At 37.1% G+C, this 15,462-nt stretch overlaps 2 protein-coding genes across 3 annotated transcripts; one reads left to right on the top strand and one right to left on the bottom strand.

Moving 5' to 3' along the window:
* The first annotated feature begins 647 nt into the window (after positions 1–647).
* LOC112156336 (uromodulin) lies at positions 648–4,523 on the top strand. Its single transcript, XM_036216802.1, has 5 exons — positions 648–1,798; positions 1,881–2,020; positions 2,152–2,397; positions 2,514–2,676; positions 3,258–4,523. Exons 1-5 carry the CDS (start codon positions 1,421–1,423, stop codon positions 3,345–3,347), a joined length of 1,017 nt encoding a protein of 338 aa, XP_036072695.1. The 5' UTR covers positions 648–1,420; the 3' UTR covers positions 3,348–4,523.
* A 1,491-nt stretch (positions 4,524–6,014) lies between these two features.
* On the bottom strand, positions 6,015–15,254 carry LOC112155729. Of its 2 annotated transcripts, XM_024287581.2 has the most exons (19): positions 14,326–15,254; positions 13,729–13,794; positions 13,260–13,345; positions 12,857–13,072; positions 12,657–12,722; positions 12,495–12,527; positions 11,823–11,922; positions 10,972–11,098; positions 10,509–10,746; positions 10,278–10,434; positions 10,106–10,184; positions 9,936–9,998; positions 9,651–9,850; positions 9,443–9,571; positions 9,187–9,371; positions 8,973–9,112; positions 7,014–7,259; positions 6,767–6,929; positions 6,015–6,628 (listed from the first exon to the last, which is right to left on the bottom strand). In XM_024287581.2, exons 2-19 carry the CDS (start codon positions 13,772–13,774, stop codon positions 6,539–6,541), a joined length of 2,364 nt encoding a protein of 787 aa, XP_024143349.1. In that variant the 5' UTR covers positions 13,775–13,794; positions 14,326–15,254; the 3' UTR covers positions 6,015–6,538. The 2 variants fall into 2 exon arrangements, with proteins under 2 accessions (XP_024143349.1, XP_024143350.1); XM_024287582.2 differs by lacking the exons at positions 6,015–6,628; positions 6,767–6,929; positions 7,014–7,259 and adding an exon at positions 8,171–8,390.
* Between the last annotated feature and the right edge of the window lie 208 nt (positions 15,255–15,462).

A 15,462-nucleotide genomic window follows, 5' to 3' on the forward strand; every position in this document is an offset into this window, starting at 1 on the left:
TACGAACAGCATTTTGTATGTTTCTTCACTACATCCATCAGTTGCAAGCCAAAAGAAATCTGCACAGTGACCGGTCCCACTGTCATTGACTTCAGAGGACAAATGAACTCTGTGTCCGACCGGTGTGAGTACTCTCTGCTGCACGATCAGTCTACTGGATTCTCTCTGAAGGCCAACTTCCTGGAACGGCGTCGCAGAGATGTGAGCTTTGTGGACAGTCTCACTCTGGACTTCAGTGACAGTGAAGACATTCAGCTGCTGCAAGGACACAGAGTCACGGTAAGCTGGATAAAAACCTCCACTCTTCTGCTCTGAAGATGTTTGAGGAGTTTTACTGACTGTTTCCTCCTTCAATCTGTCCAACAGGTAGCAGGATCACCTGTGACCCTCACCGGTTCAGTCCAGACATTTAGTGGAGTTGATATCTCCAAGGACCAGAAAGGAGTCAATGCCAGTATTTCACTCCAAGGCTCATCTTTCTCTGTGCTCTTTGATGGAACCACAGTTCAGATTTTTATAAATGGTACAAAACTTGCAAACTTTACCTGAAGCATACAGACTGATCATTTTGCAAAACAGACACTCAGGTAATTTTTTTCTCAACATTTTCAGTCCTTGTAGGAGAATCTTATTCAGGTCTGTGTGAAAACTCCAGCAGTTTCTCATCTTCAAGGCTCTCCAGTAACGACAGGTAACATCTGATCACAAAATCTAAATGTTTGCTGCTGTTGAATGAAAGGGAAAGATTAGAAGAAGTCTGAGCAGAACAACAGTCCTAACTGTGTTGTTTGTCACCTACAGCTGTCAAGATAAGCATGAAGACCCTACTGGCAATCCTCCAAACGGCACTACTGCGATTGAACAGTGAGCAGATTCCTGCATTCATGTTAAAGTCCCTCTTTAGGAGGATTTTTTGATCTGTTGGAAAAGCATTCCTAGTGATCTTTTAATTAGGATTTTACCATTTTCAGACAAAAAAAAAAGAAAAACGTTTTTTTTCCCCAGCACATTTTTATTTCAGTTGTCCATAAACAAAATTTCTTTAGAGTGGGTCATCAAGTGAATCAGTGATAAAGTATAAATGATCTATTAATGTCTTCTCTGTTCTTCACTTTCCTGCATTTAACAGGTGTAACGTCTTGAAATCTGCACCGTTCTCCTCCTGTAACGCCGATGTTGACCCTCAACCATACATAATGGCTTGCAATGAAACTCTGAGCAAATATCCTGATGTGGATGGTCTCAGGTGTCAGTTCCTGGAGGCCTACGCTAAAGCCTGCAGCTGGAAAAGCCAAGCTAACCTGCAGAACTGGGAGACAGAAGCACAGTGCTGTAAGAGCCGATTACCTTTACTTCAAATGAACTTTCTAAGTTTTGAGAGTTAACTTTCCTGCATCTCTCTTTAGCCAATTCTACGGTCATGTGTGAGAGCAAAACCTGCAGCGATCATGAGTTCTGTGGTGAAATCAACGGCATCACTGGATGTCTCTGTAGAGCAAATTTTGCTTCTCAATACAAAAACTCAATCACTTTTGGTAAGTCACCTTTGAAATCTACAGAAGAAGATTCAAAGAGTAGAAAATGTTGCTTAAACATGTGTCATTGTTATTCAGGTGGCCCAACTGTCTGTGAGCACAACTCGGCTTCTGTTACTCTGGTGGGCTGTCTTCTGGAGGAAAGAGGGATCGACTACTCTCTCCTAGGTCTTCTGGATAAAACTTGCGAGGGTCAGATGGATGAAAAGACTCACATGGTGACCTTTAACTTCACCAGCGACAGTTGTGGGACAATAGTTACTGTGAGTTTGCTACAAGTTCAGAAAAAAACATTTTTTATTTTTCAACAGCTTGTTACTAACACATGAACGTTTGTTCCTTTAGACCAACAACAGCCAGGTCATCTTTACAAATGCTGTTACCCTGAAAAACGAGATCACTCGAAAGGACCATGCTTACATTGAGTTCTCTTGCATCTACAAAAAGCCAGAAGTGAACCACGTGGCCTTCAGGATCCAAGACAGGTGAGTTTTAGCTAAAATCATTTGCCATGTTTGATTTTTAGACAATCTTTTACTTCTTATGTCTGGAAATGAAATAAAAAGAATTGCTAAATAGTTTGAGAAAAAGTCGTCTTTTTGGGTTTTCTTTCTAGCCCAGTGGTTCAGAGAGTAACATCTGGAACCTGGAATCACACTGTGACAATGAAGGCGTTTGCTGATGCCTCTCGCACTCAAATGTTGGACCCAAGCCATAAAGTGAGACTCAACCAAAAGGTCTGGGTGGAGCTGAAGAGCAGTGGTCTGGATGAAAACTTGATCTCCATGGTGACCGACTCTTGCTGGGCAACAAATCAGCAGTCATCTGAAAGCACTCAGAAATACTTTCTGATTCAGAATGGGTAAGAATCCCAGAACTGTTGATTTCATTTCAACTACTCACTGATCAAGTTCAGCTTTGTGTTCCCATCTTTGTAATTAAACCTTAAAAATGTTTTTGTTTCTTGTTTTTGTGCAGGTGTGCAAATTTGGCTGACCAGACCGTCCAAGTGGAAAGAAATGGAGATGGGATTCTGAACTACTTCTCCTTCAACATGTTCAAGTTTAATGATGAGTCTGGAGATGTGTATCTTCACTGTAAACTGCAGCTGTGTCTCAAGCAGGAGGGCAACTGCATCCCGGTGTGTTTTGCATAAAGTTTTACTATACTTGAGCCCAATCCGAATACTTACCTTCTCATTTCCTTTAGCCCTGCCCCTTGATTTCCTGTCTGGAATAATTATTTTTTACGTTTAACCCTCCGAACAGAGGGGTCCAAAGTCCGCTATCGCGAGAGTAAACCGCGTCGCGCGAAGAAGCTCTTTTCTTTATTTTAGTGCGCTCTGAACCACAGAACTTTACATATTAATGTAAGTAAAGACTTTATGTTGTAGTGTGACCTTTTTAAAGTGATAAAGCCAATGTTGTTATGGATATTCAACCGCTGGAAGCGCCGTGCTAATGCTAGCGGACCGGCGATATTGATGACGTCATTGAACGGAACTCACGTCCAAAATATTAGACACTATTTTTTTCATCACCCTCCGTTTGAAACAAACATGGAGGGATAAACGAAGAGGAAAGGCTAAGGGAGAGGGAGAATGGGAGAATTCGGATCATGTTGCTGGTTTAAGAAAAAAAATCTCAAATTTCTAACTGAAAGATTTTTGTTATAATTTATATTTACTAATCCATGAATCTATCAATATTTTTCTCCTTCCAGGAATGTTCTTCTCAAGGCAAAAGAAGACGCAGATCAGCCAAATACAATAAGAAAGATACCGCGTTCCTGAGCATGGGTTGGAGTACTTAAACACCTTTTCCAGATTTGTGTGAACGTTTTAATGTCAAGTGGTGATGACTTTCCTTTCATTTTAAACATGAATACCTGGAACAATCAGTTAAAAAGAAAAGAAAAAAAGGAAGTCGGAAAAATGTCTTATTTTGAACAGGGATGCAGGAATTTCATAGAGAGTACAATTTAACCTTTTCCTTTTACCTTTATAATTTTGTTGCTGCGGTGATGTGGATTTAGGGACTAGCCAAAATCTGGATTCTGAGCCCTGGATTGGGCTCGGTCCTTTCCTGATTCAGAATCCAGAAGATCTTTTACCATCCTACTGGTTTTTTGTTGACCTCTGATGAATTGTTCTAATGGAAAAACAATATACTCTCTTAGATTTTTTACTATTGGTGCAAAAAGGTTTATGGGTGACATTTGACTATTACTAAACATTTATATTCTTCTTAAGTTCTGTAAAATAATTAAAATGTTAATCACTGTTTTTCTCTTTCTTGTGTTTTGTCCGTTTTTAACTTTCTATTTATATCGGATAATCTAATATATGTATATTGTTCATCATATCGGATTAAACCATTGCTTTAGTTAAGGAGTGTCAAATTTGAGGCCATCACCTAAATATTAAAGTTTAATGTTTAATTAAACTCGTGGGTCGAGTTTTGTATCCCTTTTGGGGATATTGACCATTGAATCAGGGAAACATTTATGGCAGGAAACCTGAAACTCCACTCCTCAGGTAACAAGAACGAGATCCTAACTTTCCTGACTATTCACAGGTAATTCTCTCAATACATGCAGCCAGTGCTGAACTTTATTCTTCATTTATCATATATCCAGACATGCTCAAAATGCTGACTTCATATGCATCTCTGATTGATGACTAGCGCCGCTTAGAGGTGAAAATAAAAACTAAATTTTTCTGTGAAATCAAATTAACTTAAGTACATTTTATACATTAGTTCAGCACTTGTTACGATCTCCAATAAACTGCAAATTTCTTTTACTAAGTGCAGTTTGAATTCAACTATGAAAATATAAGAGTGGGTGGCTGGTTATTCTAAAATAACTTCCGACCAAAGTTAAAATGTGCATAAAAATAAGACAAAATAATAATAATAATAAAAGCTGTTAATTAATTAGATTTGTCCCTCACTGATTTGACAATTTAAAGAGAAAACTTAAAAAAAAGTCAACACAGATTAAAGTTCGGGAGCTCATACTTGTGCAAAAAGCTCTTCTCCACCTTGAACCTCAATAAGTCCAAGTCCAGGTCCAGACTTACTGACTCTCAGCAGCTTCCTGGCTCAAACAAGTGTGGCTCAGCTGTGGAGAGGAAGCTCCTCCAAGTGTACAGCAGTAAGAAGTAGAAAAGAGAAGTCCATTTTCAAAAGAAACCATTGATTGAAGTTAAAGAACAGTAAAATGTAGTTCTTATTTTGTATCTGATGGTTAAATTCTAAACGTTTTAATTGAACTGTATTAATAAGTTTCTTTAAATCTGAGTACAGCACATATAGAAGACTGAATAAACAGAAAACAGATTTTATTAGTGATGTATTATTATTTTTGTTATTATTTGTTTATGTATTTGATGATAGAGAGTTTTATCAGTAATTTTATACAGAAAACAGTTAATCTCACTGTACATGTTCCATACGAATTTACCAAAGAAGGGATGTTCCCGGGGAAGTTTTACACAACTTGTTTACATCAAGGTCCTTGTTCATTTAATATTCTGCTATAATTAAATACAAAAAAATGAGAAGATTGTATGTTTTTATATTTCTGATTCAAACTGGCATGCAGACACCCGCGAGCTGTGCATGTGTGCTGAGGTTATAGCGCTTTGCTTTACACTGAAAACAGATATATTTTTTTTGTTTGTTTGTTTCGAACACAAAATTAAAATAAAAATTAAAAAATACAAATATACAAGTAAAGCAAACAATGTGCTTGAAAAGGAGTGAGTAGAAGAAAATTCTTGTGTGGTCCCACCTCTTTTTACAACATCTTTTTGTTACATTATACGTACCCAGCTGGACTTCTAATCAAGGCAGCTCATAGTCTGAAAAAGTTGTGTTGTCCTAGTCTGCAGAAAGGACCACAAGAGACAAAAGCCTAACAATTTGGACAACAGTTCACAGATTCTGGCTCAACTACCCAATCCACAGAAATAAGTTCTAACCATCAGAATGCCAGTTGAGCGAATACGATCCTGAGATTGTGCAGGAGGCTGAGAAATACCAGATGGAGATCCCATGGAGGGAAGTTGGAACCCCTACCACTTTTGAGGTTGTCCCTGATGGTCTCCATATTTAGAAGTTTACCTAATTAAACAGAAGGATTGCATCCTTAAGCCTCTAGTTTGGGAACATGTCTCTTTTCGTTGTGGGCTGAAGGTCAGTGATAGACTTTTGGATATCATTTGTCATGTCCCTATTCAATATTTGAAAGAATAGCCAGTGGCTAGAAAAAAATCGGTTTTGGGGGTGTAGTATATCATCTTTGCTGTTGGCAAACATTGATGTTCTACAAGTTTGATTAATACACCACCCTCAGTATGTGCTGGGACACTGTTAAATAGTGTAAATGGGACTTAGTGCTTTCAAGGTGAAAGGCATGGGTCGCGACTACAATAAAGTTTACTTGTCCAGTGCCTCATTGTGCCTGGACTTATTTATTCTTCATTTATGCAATGGTTTCTCAAGTAAATAGTCATACACACTAAGAAAAACACAAAAAGGAAAAACAGCAAGTGAATAATCTTTTAATGATTTACAGAACAGAAGTAATTCAAATTAGATATGTAATATATGTGACCCTTAACCTTTTACTGTACCATTTTATTACTTAAAGTAAAGAAAATTCGAGAGACACGAATTTCATTATATGTGAGAAATTCATTAGGAGCTGAGAAATATGATTAAACAGATGAAGATCAGAGAAAAGATGCTCTTACAACACCTTTGGGTTCTGGTTCAGGACAGGACCAAGCCCAATTCAGGGCTCAGAATCCAGGTTTTTGGCTTGTGCATAAATTCATATAACCATAGAAACAACATTTAAAAGATAAGATGTTAACTTATTCTTTCTATTTCTGTTTCCCTATTATTGTTTACAGTATTTTGTTATGCATTAATGTTTAAAATGAAAGAAAAATAATCATCACTTGACAGGAAAATATTGAATAATCTCGAAGAGGTTTAAGCACTCCAACCCATGCTCAGGAAGGCTGCCTCTTCTTGATTGTATTTGGCTGATCTGCGTCTTCTTTTGCCTTGAGAAGAACATTGCTAGAAGAGAAAAAGCAAAATGATGAGCACCAGAGTAAATAAAATATATATTTAAGTCGATTCTAAACAAAATCAATTTATTTGACAACAGAGATTGACTCTTAATCATCAATGAAGGCCAAGGTTAGAAAAACACACCGGGATGCAGTTGCCCTCCTGCTTGAGACACAGCTGCAGTTTGCAGTGAAGATAGAGATCTCGAGACTCATCAGTAAACTTGAACATGTTGAAGGAGAAGTAGTTCAGAATTCCATCTCCATTTCTTTCCACTTGGACAGTCTGGTCAGCCAAATTTGCACAGCTGCACAAAAAAAAAAAAAACGTTTTTAAGGTTCACTTACAAAGATGAGAATAAAAATAAAATGATCAGTTATGAGCTTCTTACCCATCCTGGATCAGAAAGTATTTCTGAGTGCTGTCAGATGACTGCTGATTTGTTGCCCAGCAAGAATCCGTTACTGTAGAGATCAAGTTCTCATCCAGACCGCTGCTCTTCAGCTCAACCCAGATCTTCTGATTAAGTTGGACTTGATAGTTTGTGTCCACCATTTGAGTGCGAGAGGCATCAGCAAAGGCTACCATTGTCACAGTGTGATTCCATTTTCCAGATGTTACACTCTGAACCACTGGGCTAGAAAAAAACAAATACAGAACTTTATTTTCTCCAAACAATTTAACGATTTCTTCTCCTAAAAGGGATGGACAACTTAAGCATCGAGGGCTGATGTGTCTGCATGATTTCAAAACATGTTCAGCCAATTAGAACATGACAGAGCGGGGTAGGCCAGAAAACATGCAGCAAAGCAGCCCTCAAGGCGTGCAGTTTCCCATCCCTGCTCTACTCTATGTGACATACGCCAGTGAAGAAGTAGAAATAGAAGCCCCTCCCTGCTTTTCCTGTGTGAAGAAGATTAGGTAAATCCACATTCAAGGATGGATATTTTAGCATGTTCTCGAATACCTGAGTGTCCATAGCTTCAGGACTGAGTTTAGGAAAGACAATTTGAGTTACACAGCATGACTGACTAACCCAGAGTTCCAAAAGTGCTATTCACTGACAATTGCTAACTTTAATTAACCTATGACCATTTAAAACATTTCACACATGAACTAAGACTAAAGCTAAAACTAAGCTTAATAATTAAGAGATGACCCAAGAAAAATCTAAAAGATCCAGTAAAACAAAAAAAGTATTTAGTCAGCCACCAATCACGCAATTTCTTCCACTTAACAAGATGAGAAAGGCCTGTCATTTTCATTACACGTACACTTCAACTAGAGGAGAACCCAGAACGTCCTAACCCCTAAGAGAGACAAAAAATACATATAAAAAAAATCCAGGAAATCACCATCTGATTTTTTAAACATTTATTTGAAAATTATGGTGAAAAATAAGTATTTGGTCAACAACAAAAGTCCATTTCAATAATGTTTTGGCAATGACAGAGATCAAACATTTTCTGTAAGTCTTCATGAGGAATTCACACACTGTTGAAGCTATTTGAGTCCATTCCTCCATACAGCTCTCCTCTAGAGCAGAGATGTTTGGGGGCTGTCGCTGGGAAACATGGACTTTCAAGATCCAGAGACTGGTCGGACCATTCTAGGACTCTGTTTTCTAAGTAATAGTTGATCTCTTCCCACCAAGTTGCTTGCTTATTGTAGATTGGCTCATCCCAGTCTTGTTTAGGTGCACAATCGTGTCCTTGGTGTCCTGTGATAGCTCTTTGGTCTTGGTCATGGTGAGGAGGGTGTAGTATGACTGTTTAAGGGTGCGGATAGATGTCTTTAATACTGATATTCAGTTCAAACAAGTGACATTAATACAGGTAACGAGTGGAGGATAGAAGATACATGTCTTTAAGGGTAGGAATTCTTGCATATTTATGGGTGACCAAATACTTTTTTTGACCAATTATTTCATTAAAATCCAACAGCATGATTTCCTGATTTTTTTTTCCAACAATTTGTCTCTCATACTTGACGTGTACCTATGATTAAAATTACAGGCCTCTCTCATTTTTTTAACTGTGAGAACTTACACAATTGGTGGCTGACTGAATATGTTTTTGCCCCACTGTATTTTAGTTTTATTAAAAAGCTTTAACTCTAAATTTAGTGCAGTGATATATAAAAATAAAAAATAAAAACTTGAATTCTATTTTTTGAAGGCAACAGATACTGTGGAAATCTTTGTTCTATTATTATTATCTAAATTATTCAGATTGTACATTTTATAATGTATTTGTTCTCATTTGAATTGTACACACAGAAGTCAAGTGTTGTCAAAAATTCATATATTTGTATATTTGTGCCATAACAAATGATTTTAGTTGAAACTCACCTGTCTTGGATCCTGAAGGCCACATGGTTCACTTCTGGCTTTTTGTAGATGCAAGAGAACTCAATGTAAGCATGGTCCTTTCGAGTGATCTCATCTTGCAAAGTAACAGCATTTGTAAAGATGACTTGGCTGTTGTTGGTCTAAAGGATCAAACGTTCATGTGTTAGTAACAAGATGTTGGGAAAAAAAAAAAAAATCTAAATGACAAACTCACATTCACTATTGTCCCACAACTATCACTGGTGAAGTTAAAGGTCAACGTGTGAGTCTTGTCATTCACTTGACCCTTGCAGGTTTTATCCAGAAGAGTTAAGCTAGAGGAGTTGATGCCTTTTTGGTCCAAGAGACAGTTCACCAAAGTCAGTGAGGCTGAGTTGTGATCGCAGACAGTTGGGCCTCCTGAATAACAATGACGCATGTTAGAAGAACTCTCTCTAAATCTTGTTCTGTACATTTCAAAGGTGACTTACCAAAACTGCTTGAATTTATGTATGGAGCGGCAAAAATTGCTCTACAGCGACATCCAGCGGTGCCGAATATTTCTCCACAAAACTCATGATCGCTGCAGATTGTGTTCTGACACATGAGTGTAGAATCGGCTGAAGAGAGAAGCAGGAATGTTAGTACAAAACATGCACTTTGAAATACTAAATTCTGATGAGGTGAACCAGCTCTTACAGCATTGAGCTCCTGTCTCCCAGTTCTGCAGGTTGACTTCTTTCTTCTCGCAGACTTTGGCGTAGGACTCCAGGAACTGACACCTGAGACCGTCCACATCAGGGTATGTGCACATAGTTTCAGTGCAGGCCGTTATGTATGGTTGAGGGTCAACTTTAGAGTTACAGGAGGAGAACGGTGCAGATTTCAGGATGTTACACCTGTTTAATGCAAAAAAGACATTAAATAGATGATCGTTTAAACTCGTCCTGATATCACATGACATGAATGAAGGATTCTGCTTACTGTTGAGTCATGGTGGTGCAGTTGACTTTGTCATCGACTTTGTCTTCATATTGATTCAGACAGCTGTAAGAGACAACTCACAGTCAGGACTGTTCTTTTACTCAGACTTGTTCTAATCTTTCACTTTCATCAAACTGCAGCCAATATTGAGACTCTGACTCAGAAGTTACCTGGCGTCACTGGAGAGTCTTGAAGATGATGAAGTGCTGGAGTCTGCACACAGACCCGTATAAGATTTACCTGCAAGGACTGGAGGTGAAGGGAAAAAAAAAATCAAATCAGAATGTGTTTAGTGAAATTAAAAGTTTTTTAAGCTTGAGGTAAAGTGTTCATGTTGTGTACCATCTATGAAGATCTGAACTGTGGTTCCATCATAGAACACAGACACAGATGAGCTTTGGAGTGAAAAGCTTGCTGTGACTCCAGTCTGGTCCTTGGAGAGATCAACTCCACCAGACGTCTGGACTGAACTGGTGAGGGTCACAGGTGATCCTGCTACCTGTGGAGGAGGAGGAAACAGTCAGTAAAACTCTGCAAACATCTCAGAAGAGTGGAGGTTTTTATCCATCTTACCGTGACTCTGTGTCCTTGCAGCAGCTGAATGTCATCACTGTCACTGAAGTCCAGAGTGAGACTGTCCACAAAGCTCACATCTCTGCGACGACGGTCCAGGAAGTTGGCCTTCAGAGAGAATCCAGTAGACTGATCGTGCAGCAGAGAGTACTCACACCGGTCGGACACAGAGTTGATTTTTTCCTTGAAGTCAATGACAGTGGGACCGGTCACTGTGCACATCTCCATTTGCCGGCAGCTTATGGAGGTTGAAAAGAAACAAAATGCTGTAAGTTCTGTTGAGGTATATGACCAGTTTGATCAAAAGCTACTTTTTTAAATTTCTGTGGTTTCATTCTCCTTCAATGGGTCATTTGTGGAAGAATTGCATTGGGAGGTTAAACCTCCTACGCAGATGTGAGAAAACAAATCGAACCCACTCAGGTGTGCTTAAAGCTATAATAGAAAAATGTCATAAATTTACCTTCCTTTGCCGTCACAGTATTCACCGTCACCGCAGGTGGTACTTGATCCGACTGCAGCCAAGCTGCACGAGTATGTGGTGCAAATCTCAGGAACAGACTTGGTGGTGTCACGTGCCATGCCAAAACCTGCCGAGTTAATAAAAATGTCAAAATATGAAACTTTTAATGATTTCAAAGGTCATTAGTCAGAACACAAAGATGTGATTAGGGCTGCCATGATTAGTCGACTAATCGACTATTAAAATAGTCGACAACAAATTTAATAGTCGATTAGTCGTTACTTTATATTCTATGGAATCAGAGTGTTGAAAGTAAGGATGGCATTATGGTAACTTTTTGGACTATTTTGGCGTTTATTAAGGTTGTTAAACTATTATAGAGTTTAGCTGATATTTCTGCTGCATACTAGCTATTTTGGCTAATTTAGGATTGTTGTTGTTTTTCTAGGCTGATTTAGAGTTAATCAACTATTTCAGCTGTATGCTGAGTATTTTGGCTTATTTAGGATTTTTTCATTTTTTTTAAGGCTAATTTGGAATTTAGCTAACATTTCAGCAGTATGCTAGCTATTTTTGCTAATTTAGGATTTTTTTTTGTTTTTCAGGCTTTTTTGGAGTTTGGCTTATATTTCAGCTGCACGCTAGCTGTTTTGGCTAACTTAGCCTTTTTTCAGTATTTTAGACTAATTTGGCATTTAATTAATATTTTAGCTGGCAATCAGCTTTAGCGTTTTCAGTCATTAGCTTCAAACTAATCAGAAAAAAACAATCAGTGATTAGTCAAATATTAAAATAATTGTGGCAGGACTAGATGTGAACAGCAGATATTTACGATATTTAAATGTACCAACCTGAGGGTCTGCAACCAGTGATGTCTACGTAATATTCACGCGCTGGTATGACAGCGGTCAGAGTCTGGACTTCTTTTCCGTTGACCAAAGTGCTAGTGTACTAGAAGGAAACACAGAGAAATATATGCTGTAAGCAGGGAGAGAGAAGACAGAAGAATCATTTTCTTTAACCGTATTTTCCGGAGTATAAATTGCAGTTTTTTTCATAGTTTAGAAAGGGGTGCGACTCAGGAGTGACTTATTTGTGGGGTTTTTTTAGACATAAAAAGGCTCATATATTTGTGACTTTCCCAGTGAACATTGGTTGTCCTTTAGCAGTTGTGTCCTCTAACAACCGATGTGCTGCATCTAAAGTATTTGCTTCTGACACAAGTGTCGTCCAAAACAAACATGGAGGAGAATCGGATATTTCTCCTCTTTAACTTTGATATATTTCCTATAGAGATCAAAATATTAGTATTATTGTATTTATTTATTTTTTAGTTAGACTGAGCTTGGTGGATTTGTTCTGAAATGTCAGACTTTTCTCCCAAAAGTGCCACTTATATTCCAGAGCGACTTATATTTGGTTTTCTTCTTCTTTATTAGACTTGTTTTGCTATTGCAACTTATACTCCGAAAAATATGGTATTTCTCAATATTGACAAAGTAAAAGAAATGGATCTTATTTACCCGAGGATGTTCCGTCGATGGTGTATTAGGTTGCTTAAATCAAAAGATAAAGGTCACGTTATGAGGCATTAAATGAACCAATTTCACCAAAAATGTCTTCATGAAATACAGTGATGAAACAGGAAATGCATCAGTGTTCTATTATTTTACTGCAATCCTCACCTGATAATCAGAGTAATCTAATCCAAGAGCAGTCTCAATACCAAACTGGTATATTTTCAGGGTAGTCTGTCAAAGACGGAACAAGATATATTTCCACTGGGTTGATGTCAAACATTAAAACATAATTATTTCAATAAAAACACAAGTTTAAGCTTTGATGTTAAAAATGTTATGTGCATGAGTAAAGATGAAACACTCACCAGCCTTTTGTCACTTAAGAATGAAAAGTATGAATAGCATTTCAAAGCATTTGTGAGGTGTCCCAGCTCTTTGCGGATCTTGTCATTCAAGGAGCCGTCTTGGTACGTATTGAACTGGATTGGACTGTTGGCGTCGATCACAGGCCCTTTGATGCAATCGGTGCTGTCTGCAGGGCCTCTAAAGCAAATTCTGATCCTGTTATCATTGGAGTCCACCTGGTAAAATCAACATAGAAGGTTATTTTAGAGGTTTCCTGTAACATCATCAGTCTGTGGTTTTAACCTAAAAGGAAGGCAATAGTTTCTACGGTTTGATTTTAAAAGATCATAAACAGAGTAATAAAAATGTTATTATTACTAGTAAATGTAGATGAAAAATGTTTAAATAGATTTTAATACTTACATAAACATTTTCATACTTTTTCGTGTAGTATGTGATGGGACACCTAGAAATGCTGACTTGTTGCTGTAGGGAGATGGACACTGAACCTACAAACACACACAAGAGGGACGTTAGCTACAGTTAGCATGAGGTTGGTGGGTTAAATGTTATAGGCAATGTTATAACTCATCTCACATTTTAATCACCATTTTAACCGGTAATGAATTAAAACATCCAACAGTTTCAACAAACGTAAGAGGGATAGAGTCGACATGTGTGAAAAGGCAGGAATTCATCTGATAAAAACTGGTAGATAATCTTTTAAAATCTCATAAAAAAAATCAAAATTTTATCAAAAATCTAATATTTAAGCTTCTTCAAATGCAGAATGTTTTAGTTTGTAAGTATTAAAAATAATTAATAAATGATGGCATTAAACATTTAGCCGAGAAAGTGAATACTTTGCTCTCTGAAAGGTAATGTGACTTACCTGTGAGTGTGAAAAGAGCACACAGAGTCAGCAGGAGGCGGAGCATGTTGGAGGAGGACCAATCAGCTAACATGCAAAGTGAAAAGGGGGCGGAGTGTCAGTACAGAACATTCATTTAGCAAAAATGTTAGTTAACCTGTCAGCTCAGATAGATCGGAACAGCTTCTAACTTCTGAGATTTTAAATTCAGTCACAAAAGGATCATAAATTAACAAAAACATGGAAAAACTATTAAATATCTGATAAAACATAAGGGTACTGTTGTCTTTTAGAAATAAATTATTTTTTTTAGAAAATTTAGTTTTTGTTTAAAATCTGTTAATTTGTACTTTTTTCATTTGAAACATGTTCTTATTGCTTTTATTTTTATTTTATTTTTTTTTTACAAAAGACTGATGATGTTTTAAGGATTTAAAAGTGAGTCAAAAACTAAATATCTAAGTGCTCTAAACAAAGTATTCAATTCTTGTTAGCTCTAAAACTCATCAACAATAAGATTAATCAGCTTTAAGACACTTATTTTAAAATAATTCCTAAAAACAGTGAATACAAATAAAAATGAAGTTCTTAAGGGTACATATATGAAGCGTATCTTACCTTTTCTTCTTTTACTGAAGCGCTCAGATATCTTATCAGCTCAGGATCTCACTCGATCTTCGTTGCCAAGTATTTCTTCACTCAACTTTTGAGATACTTTGAAGAGGAGCAGTTGGAGGTGGAGCTTTTGGAAGGAAACGCCCCTTCAAGCTGTGATACGCCACAGTGATGCTGCACGGTTTGGATTATTCATGTCTATGGAAATAGGTCAACCCCTTAAAAATAATTAAAAAAATAGAAAAAAAAAATCACAGGGAACTGAGCTCAAGCAACGTTTTCTCTTTTTGTGTTTATCGCAAATAACTAATCCAAAATATCCAAACTTTAAAACTTTTTTAGTCTTTAAATATTGTGAAACTCATTTTTTTATTGCAGGTTTCTAAAAAAACAAACACCAAAAGTAAAAACATCTCTATTCAAACGTTAAAAATTATATATTTGATTAAGTTTATGAATTAAAAGCATTAGGGTGTGCCCTTTTGCGCTGAAAGTATGATTACGGAGAATTACTCAGGTATTTATGCTTCTGAGCTGAAACATAATGAGAAATACCAGGAATTACAGAAAAAAACCCAACTAGTGTCTAAGTGCAAACAGAACTGGAGCCGTAACATTCTTTCCCCTTTCACCTGACAAGGGAGTTATTACCTGCCAATTTCCTTCTGTACTTTTAATTATTTTTTGTTTTAATAAAGTTAAGAAATAAAGTTTTAATTAAAAAAGTTGCTTTTGCTTTCAATATTGCTAGTCACCCACCTGTTTCTTTTAATATCCGTTTGTTAGTCATTTCTTGTCTGGTCTTGTTAGTCAGGTGGTAGCTGTTGTCTTCATTCCTGCTTACGTCTTTACATTTTACGTCATACCATGTTCAGTAGTGGGTGTTTTCTTGACACCTTGTCCGCTCGAAAACCTTTCAGACTACCAAGACTTTAAGAAAATTAGAAATAAGAAAGTGGGCTGGGAATTTTTGTTCACGAGAAATAAAGTTTGACATATTAAAGGGTTTAAGGAAAAAGTACTTTGGACTCCAAAGTCAAGTGAAAAAGAGATAAAAGCTGCATTTTTAGAACTTGTGGGTGAATTTTCTGACAGTAAAGTCTAAAAAAAATCTTTGAATAACAGTCTATCTTAAATAAT

Source organism: Oryzias melastigma, linkage group LG18 (assembly GCF_002922805.2).
Source record: "Oryzias melastigma strain HK-1 linkage group LG18, ASM292280v2, whole genome shotgun sequence".
NCBI lineage: Eukaryota > Metazoa > Chordata > Actinopteri > Beloniformes > Adrianichthyidae > Oryzias > Oryzias melastigma.